General features: G+C 40.0%; 1 protein-coding gene across 4 annotated transcripts in view; it reads left to right on the forward strand.

Moving 5' to 3' along the window:
- Positions 1-6295, forward strand: part of LOC109466945 (vacuolar protein sorting-associated protein 16 homolog) — a 14103-nt gene extending 7808 nt beyond the window's left edge. The window contains exons 14-22 of one of the 4 annotated variants that reach the window (XM_019764818.1): positions 205-339; positions 746-854; positions 1512-1609; positions 2021-2125; positions 2462-2539; positions 3550-3719; positions 4113-4209; positions 4662-4765; positions 5325-6295. In XM_019764818.1, coding sequence (XP_019620377.1) covers positions 205-339; positions 746-854; positions 1512-1609; positions 2021-2125; positions 2462-2539; positions 3550-3719; positions 4113-4209; positions 4662-4765; positions 5325-5469 — 1041 coding nt within the window. In that variant the 3' untranslated portion in view covers positions 5470-6295. The other 3 variants (XM_019764819.1, XM_019764820.1, XM_019764821.1) reach the window with 3 other exon arrangements.
- The last annotated feature ends 2505 nt before the right edge of the window (positions 6296-8800 follow it).

The following is an 8800-nucleotide window of genomic DNA, read 5'->3' on the forward strand; positions in this document are numbered from 1 at the left end:
CAGTCTACCAGATACCTTTGACCCAGTGTTGACATCACACTTCAAAGAAGCCACGTGACAAGCCTCCCTGGGTCAGTCTACTGAGGAAGACCAGAGTGACTGGTCGAAAGCTCTAAGTGAGAGAATTTTTTGTGTTGTACCAAAAGTTTTAACTTTAAGCAAAGTTAAACCGTTGTTGCCCGTCCCTCCCTTTGCCCCCCCCAGGTTCAGCAGACCCACGTTGACGATGAGTTGATCGCTCGCTCCATAAACGAGAAACTTCGCGACACGCCGGGAATATCGTACTCCGAGATCGCCGCGAAGGCTGCGGAGTGCGGCAGGACTGAGCTCGCCATCAGGGTACGGAATTCTGTTTTGTTCTGTTTGTGCTGGCTATCTGATGCTCTCAAATCCATGTGAATAAAATAAATAAGAATACACAATGTGCTAGACAGCACATCAGGAGAATGTACTGCGCCTGCGCAGAACCCGGGATTTGTATTTTTGGTCAACGTTGCATCAGAATTTTGCCAGTTGCACACAATATCTTTTCCGACACAACATTTGGAAACTACAGACAGGATGTTAACCTTATATTCGCTAGTACGACCTTATATGAGACGTTCTGCCGAAGTGCAATACATTACGGATTTTGCTCAGGTGCAGTACGTTCTGCTGACATGCTTTGCTAGACCTACCTTCTTTAAGTTAAACAAGATGTAACATAATTATGCAATCTGACACCCTGTCTGTAACCCGATCCCAGCTGCTGGAATACGAGCCCAAGTCTGCTGAGCAGGTCCCACTGCTGATGAAGATGGGAAGAGACCAGCTGGCTCTGGCCAAGGCAGTGGACAGTGGAGACACAGATCTGGGTAGGAATGTCTTAACATTTATCTTAAACATATCTTTAATTTGTATATCATAAGGCAGTAAACATACTCTGCTCTGGCCAAGGCAGTAGACAGCGGGGACACGGATCTGGGTAGGAAGTCCCAACATTTGTGTTAAATATATCTGTTCTAACTTGTTGGAAGGCAGGTTAGCATTATAATATTTTTTGCTATATAGTAGTTAGGTTCGCATGTGTTGTACCTTGTACAATTGTTACACGTTTTCGTAAACAACCTGTGTTTTGTTTTTGTTGGCATGGATGGGCACCGCCATTTTGTTTCCCATGATACCCAGGTATTCTGTCATAAAATTTACATTTTCGTTCTAGTTCAGCTGAAATGCAAGATATTCTACAGCCTACTGTATTTATGGCACTCATACACAACTCCACATTGTAACTACATGTATTTATAATTATCAAAAATTCATCAGCATTGCCCTGTGGCTACCTTAAATCATTACCCAAACAGACATTGCAGACAAAACCGTATTTGAAGACATTGATTCTGGGGATATTCAACTTTCATCCTGCTAAAAGTAGCATCCAATGTTTATGAGCTATGGGGTTAGGCAGCAGGGAGATGGTAATAAGCCTACTTGTGGAAATGCCCTGACGTTTTGCCCCCCTCCCCACCCAGTCTACACTGTCGTGATGCACCTCAAGGAGAAGTTGACCTTGGGAGATTTCCTCATGACCATCCGGAACCTTCCCACGGCTCAGAGCCTCTACCTGCAGGTGGGTCTGTTTGTTTGTTTGTTTGTTTATATTTTAGGACACGGTATAATAATAATTATTTATGATAAAGGACAAAGCAAGCAAGTTTTAAAGACCAATCACTCAACAGACTGGGATGGATTAAAGATTATATGAACTCTGTGTAGACGAGGTCACATGACCTATTAGTGATTGGTCATTCAGACATGAAGAAGGCTACAAATGATAGAAACTTCAGAAAATTTACTCTTATCTGTAGAAGTGTTAAGTATTGTAACGTACATGTATTACAAAATAAATCAAGCTACTGGATTACTTTTTTCAGATTTCTGGAAAGGAGGATTTAAGTTTTACGGTGATTTACATTGGCACAGTTTACCATTGCAGTAAGACGATGAAAAGGGTAATAATTTTGTGATGTTTCCACTTCAGTACTGCAAGGAGCAGAACAGAGAGATGCTGCAGGACCTGTACTATCAGGAGGACAACTTCCAGGAGTCGGCAAACTGCCGGGTCATGGACAGCTACAACGAAACGGTAAATAACAACAAATACACAATAAACAATAAATAACACTTCCAGGAGTCGGCCAACTGTCGCGTCATGGACAGCTACAATGAAACAGTAAATACACAACAAATAAACAAATAAACAACAAACAATAACACTTCCAGGAGTCGGCAAACTGCAGGGTCATACACAGCTACAACAGAATGGTAAAGACACAACAAATAAACAATAAACAAACAATAAATAATGCATCCTGGCTTCAGCCAACTGTAGGGTCATAGACAACTACAACAAGATGGTAAATACACAACAAATAAACAATAAATAACATCAAATTAATAACAAATGTTTGTTTGTTTTTAGAGGATGGACGAGCGGCTGCGAAACTTACAGCAGGCCCAGGAGGCCTACACCAAGGCTAGGAATGAGTTCGCTGCAAAGGTCGGTGCAACAGTTTTCAATTTCTGGTGTTCAAAATTTTTGACTAACTCTTACATGCTGATCACATATAAACATGAAGAAATTTCATTTTACTCAGCAAGTCCAACAAATAAATAAAAGTTTCCCCTTTGCAGTAATGTATGTAGAGTCATTAGATCTATACACTAGACACTTTTACCTCTAAGTTTGTTTGTTTATTCCTAAGTTAATTCCTTTGCAATTATTAAACTTCTGGCAAGACTTTGCAATAAAGTTTGGAAGCGACCTTACCAGGACCTGTCCTTACATGACACCATCTCACAGGTCTAAACAAACAAACAAACAAACTTGTCTCACCTGTACAGGTAACAGAGGAGCAGGTGAGGCTGCTGAAGTACCAGGACCTGTCCTTACATGACACCATCTCACAGCTCTAAACAAACAAACAAACAAACAAACAAACTTGTCTCACCTGTACAGGTAACAGAGGAGCAGGTGAGGCTGCTGAAGTACCAGGACCTGTCCTTACATGACGCCATCTCACAGCTCTAAACAAACAAACAAACAAACAAACAAACTTGTCTCACCTGTACAGGTAACAGAGGAGCAGGTGAGGCTGCTGAAGTACCTGGACCTGTCCTTACACGACACCATCTCACAGCTCTAAACAAACAAACAAGCTTGTCTCACCTGTACAGGTAACAGAGGAGCAGGTGAGGCTGCTGAAGTACCAGGACCTGTCCTTACATGACGCCATCTCACAGCTCTAAACAAACAAACAAACAAACAAACAAACAAACAAACTTGTCTCACCTGTACAGGTAACAGAGGAGCAGGTGAGGCTGCTGAAGTACCTGGACCTGTCCTTACATGACACCATCTCACAGCTCTAAACAAACAAACAAACAAACTTGTCTCACCTGTACAGGTAACAGAAAAGCAGGTGAGGCTGCTGAAGTACCTGGACCTGTCCTTACACGACACCATCTCACAGCTCTAAACAAACAAACAAACTTGTCTCACCTGTACAGGTAACAGAGGAACAGGTGAGGCTGCTGAAGTACCAGATGCGGCTGGAGGAGGAGCTGAAGAGACCGTACCTGGACCTGTCCTTACACGACACCATCTCACAGCTGACCACCGAGGGCAACCACAAGCTCGCCGAGCAGCTGCGCAAGGAGTTCAAGGTGCCGGATAAAAGGTGAGCACAGTTTCTTAAGGAGTTCAAGGTGCCGGATAAAAGGTGAGCACAGTTTCTTAAGGAGTTCAAGGTGCCGGATAAAAGGTGAGCAGTTTCTTACCAGTAAGTCTTACATGTAAGTTCAGACTGCTGGTTACGTTTGAACAGAATCTTGATAATTCAGGAGTTAAACCCTTCCCAGAGCTCCCAACCAGCTGGTTTTGATGGCTGAAGATTGTGACTCTGTGAGCTGACCCTTGACCCTTCCCCTATAACCCTGTCCCAAAGGTCATGACCAGAGCTGACCTTTCTCCCCCAGGTTCTGGTGGCTGAAGATCCTGACTTTGTGACCTGACCCTTGACCTGACCCTTGACCAGAGGTCATGACCAGACTTGACCTTTCCCCTTTGACAGGTTCTGGTGGTTGAAGATCCAGGCTCTAGCAGAGGGCAGTGATTGGGCGGAGCTGGACCGTTTCGCCAAGAGCAAGAAATCCCCCATCGGCTACGAGGTGAGACTTCAGCTTATTATTACCTCCGTCCTGGTAAAGCCTGAGTCTTAAAAAGCTATCCGACTATTCATCCAACCTATAGATTTTAAAATAGAAGAAAACAAGCCAGGTGACTTGATGTTTAGAATAGGATGGATTTCAGGCTGCTCCCTACCTCGGCTCACCATGGCAGGGTAGGGCTGATAACATAGTATACACAAAGTAGTCAAGGTTTGTGTGTGCATGCTATGCGCTGGGTGTGTCTGTGTGACAGGTTGACTCCTTGTTTGTTGTGACTCTGCCTCCCTCTGTAGCCGTTCATTGACGTTTGTCTGAAGCACCAGAACAGATAGAGGCCAACAACTCACACTCACATGCACACACTCACTGTCCGCTATGATATAAATATGATATTTCACTGATGTGTTAACTCTTTAATTCCTTGTTTATTGTTACTCTGCCTCCCTCTGTAGCCGTTCATTGACGTTTGTCTGAAGCACCAGAACAGATACGAGGCTAACAAATACGTCGGGCGCATCGCAGACACAGGCAAGGTCAAGGCCTACATCAAGATCGGGTGGGTTCTTGTCTTATGATGACTTGAATAATAATACATCTGCTCTTGATGACAAATGTGCAGTGGTAGTATCATATAAAGCTACATTTAAATTAGTGTGTCTGTTATGATCGGGTTAAGTTAAAGTTAAGAATAAATCTTTTCAAACAACTTGTCCAAGCAACCACTTCTATACAAGCCATCATGGCTATGCCGACTGAAATTTTTTGGTGTGCAGAAGAATTTAGGTGCACAAAACTGCATATTATGCACTCATTATTGCAAGCTGTGAAGAATGTGTAATATATGTCTACATGTCAAGGAACGTACATGTTTACCCTCATTGTTGTTAGAAATGTTGCCACATCGTTATGTTTGTTTGTTTGTTTAGTAACCTGGAGCAGGCCCGACTGATGTCCCATGTTTGTTTGTTTGTTTGTTTGTTTAGTAACCTGGAGCAGGCAGCAGAAACAGCCCTACAGCAGCGTAACGAAGACCTGAACTTGTTTGTTTGTTTGTTTAGTAACCTGGAGCAGGCTTGACTGATGTCCCATGTTTGTTTGTTTGTTTGTTTGTTTAGTAACCTGGAGCAGGCTGCAGAAACAGCGCTACAGCAGCGTAACGAAGAAGACCTGAACTTGGTGCTGAGTAAGTGCACCTCGTCTCATCGAGTCCTCGCCGAGAAAATCAACACCATGAAGGCTCAGCTCTCCAGCAAGAAGTAGTAGAGTAAATAAATTATGGGCCAAGTGACGGAAATTTTATCCACTATGTCCGTAATGACGAGCGTGATTTTCTTCAGCTCTCCAGCAGGAAATGAAGTTAAACGTCTTTCAGAGATGAGTATTACGGCCCATTCCAGTAGCGTGCATGTCGGGAGAGCGACAACAGTCGGGATTCGAACCCCCAACCTCTTGCTCCAGAGGCAGGACCACTAACCACTGGACTACACATTATTGGTCTTCATTCAGAAATTATGAATACTGAATACTGTTTATTCACATTGATTGGCAGTCAGTGTTGCCAGAATTGTGTTACATATTAAAAACTTGAAAGAAATACACATTACAAAGTACGGCAATGACGATTAAATTAAACAGGTTTCAGATTTTCGTGGGTCGGTCCATTTAAAAACAGGTGGATTATTTACCAATCTTGATTACTGAGGCTTACTGCCTGAGGCTTATTTTCTTAGTCTTGTAGTATTATTTGTTAGCTATATTATATGATCATTATATGATTACAAAGAAAGCCAGAGTATAACACGAAGTGCGATTCTTGTGAAGCTTTCTTTAATCAGACTTTATTCTAAGTAAATTCAGCATTCCATGGAAATTCCGGTATTCCGGATGTGACTGTGAGATAGTCAGAACACACGGAATGCACCAGCAGGAATTTTCACAATCATGTTTGTTGAACACATGCAGTCGGCTATTTACACATTTTCTCATATATAATACGATTCAAATTATGTATAATACAAGATTTATGTTCAATAAAGATGATATAGACAATATCACAGACCAACATGAAATAAACGTATGAAAAAAACTGAAGCGTAATGTCTATTTGTACAAAAGCATCAACAATAATAATAATATGTCAGTGGTATTCATTTTAAAGAACAATTTCATGTTCTTTAAAACGAATACCACGTATTATTTTTTTCTTCTTTCACAAATGGTGAAAAAAACATTGCTCAATATGAGTAGAAAAAAAGTTCTGGAAAAATCTGGTCTTTCCAGCTTACGTAATTTCCACACTTTTGGATCTAAATTAATTTATGTCAGAATTATTAAAAAGGCACTAATGAAAAGAAAATTACAGCAAGATCTTAAAATGGACAATTGTGTAACAATAACAATGTGGCCAAATCATATAATGATTCGTTCAAAGTTAGTCAATTTGGGAAACTTTACAATTAAAAGTTTAAACACAATGAAAATGGTTGCTCATTTTAACTCAATGAACATTGTGAATAAACTTTCATTCGTAAAACATTCAAGAGACCAGCTAAGGTACCTTGATTTTACCTGTCTCAATTCTTTTGCTTCGAATAACAAAATTTATCCAAATTTCCTGCTTTTCTAAACTACACTACACTAAAGCATATAGAGACAATGTTCTGATACTTTTGTATATATACAAAATGTACTTACAGTAACTGTTACAAGTCGACATGTGGCACAATTTTGTATGGCGTTTCATGCAATAATACGTTTCATAATGTTACAAAAAACAGTCAACGATTCATGGAATGTGCAAAAATGATTTAGCTCTAATTTTATACACACCGTTCGACTAGTAACACTTTTTTCTGCACCACAGACTCGTGAACACCATTCTCTAGTAACAAGTATTTTCACACCTTTTGACTTTAACATCTTGGACTACCAAATTCCAAAAGACATTTTAACAACATCGTAATCTTTAATCTTTAACATTTTATCCCTTTAATACAGGATGGCTTCTTTCTTCTTGCAAGTCAATGTGGCTTTCTTCACATCCATTTCTTTGCATCAACTTTTACTTAAACATGAATTTCAAAAAATTATTGAACCAAAAATAATAACCACGCCTTCCTTTGGCAAAAGTGTTGCATTATTGCACCAGTGTCACAAAATTATAAAAAAACTTCGTCAACCTAATCAGGCAATTAACAAATAATGTTCCAAAATATCTACAATAACAGATTTTTTTCTTAAATTCCAAGCTGACATTTGTACATTGCACTATAATTGTTTCTACATTTCCTCATTTTGTAACCCTAGAATGATCTCAAGGCTCAGTGTTTAAGGTTTGTTTGGTTGATTAAAAGTTTGTTACGACAGTTAATACAAGTTTCAGCAGTTCACATCACGTGGCAGGTTTTTTTTTCTGCATTAAAGCCATAAGAAAAGTTTGTAACAGCCTGTTCCAAGCTTGACAAACCGGCGTTTGTTCCAGATTTTCTTCTATTTTATCCTTTCTGTACCCAAGGTGACTCCAAAGAGACTATTTGAACATAAAACTTCACACAACAGTGAGTAGACTTTTTTTTTACACAACCGAGTCTTTTAATCAGTCAACGTTTCGGTGACCGTCTGTCACCTTCCTCAAGCCAATTCTGACTGGTTCACATTGCACTGCAGCACAGGCCAACGTTGGCTGAATAAAAACACTTGGTTGTGTAAAAAAGAGTCTCTTTACTCAGTGTCTTACCGACCTGATGAAACTATTCACGGATGTACACAACAGTTTTTACAGGTACAGAGTAAAGTATATTGCTTTGAAACAAAAGTGGCTGATTTTGATTAAGGAAAAGTCCTCATAAGCAGCTTTGAAATGTCACATACGCATTGCTATGGTGGAGATTTTCCACAATTTTCTGTACAACAAAGTCACAATTTCAAAGTCACTCAGAATTTCCCTTATATACTCCTCAATTTTTCCTTGACAATTATAGAAATCTTACTATGACCTTCTTTATTCCGGCTCTACCGGAAAAGAGTTATACAAAGCTACTCTAAAGACCGAAGCTTCCAATTCCAACAATTATCTGAGCTTTTCAGGCTTTATCTGAAAAGCATTTTTGGATCTCTAAATCAACTGTTGATGTGTTACTTCATTAAGCATCCTATTTTTGAAGAATGACGATTATCTATGCAAAATGATTTCCAAATCGCAGTTTAAATGCTTTCCAGTGAAACTGTAATACTACATGTATGTGACATATTATTTCGGCTGTTCTTTCCCAGTACTCCTGTGTGCATGTCTGACTTACAGGATTCATCTGAAAAGCATTTTTTATTCTCTAAATCAGCATGGTTAAGAAGTAAGTTCTTTACTGTACAGTGAACCTTACTGCACTAAAAGTTCTACCTGTAGTGGTCATACCTATGTGGTGTGTGCGGTAGTCATATATGACCAATGTCCTTTCCCAGTACTTTTTGGATTCAACTGAAAAGCACTTTCTGTTCCCTAAACTTTAGTGTTTAAGAAGTAAGTCCTTTACTGTACAGTGAACCTTGAATCTGCACTAAAAGTTCTACCTGTAAGCCTACATGTATGTGTTGT

This window comes from Branchiostoma belcheri, unplaced genomic scaffold, assembly GCF_001625305.1.
Source record: "Branchiostoma belcheri isolate BF01 breed outbred unplaced genomic scaffold, Haploidv18h27 scaffold172, whole genome shotgun sequence".
Lineage (NCBI taxonomy): Eukaryota > Metazoa > Chordata > Leptocardii > Amphioxiformes > Branchiostomatidae > Branchiostoma > Branchiostoma belcheri.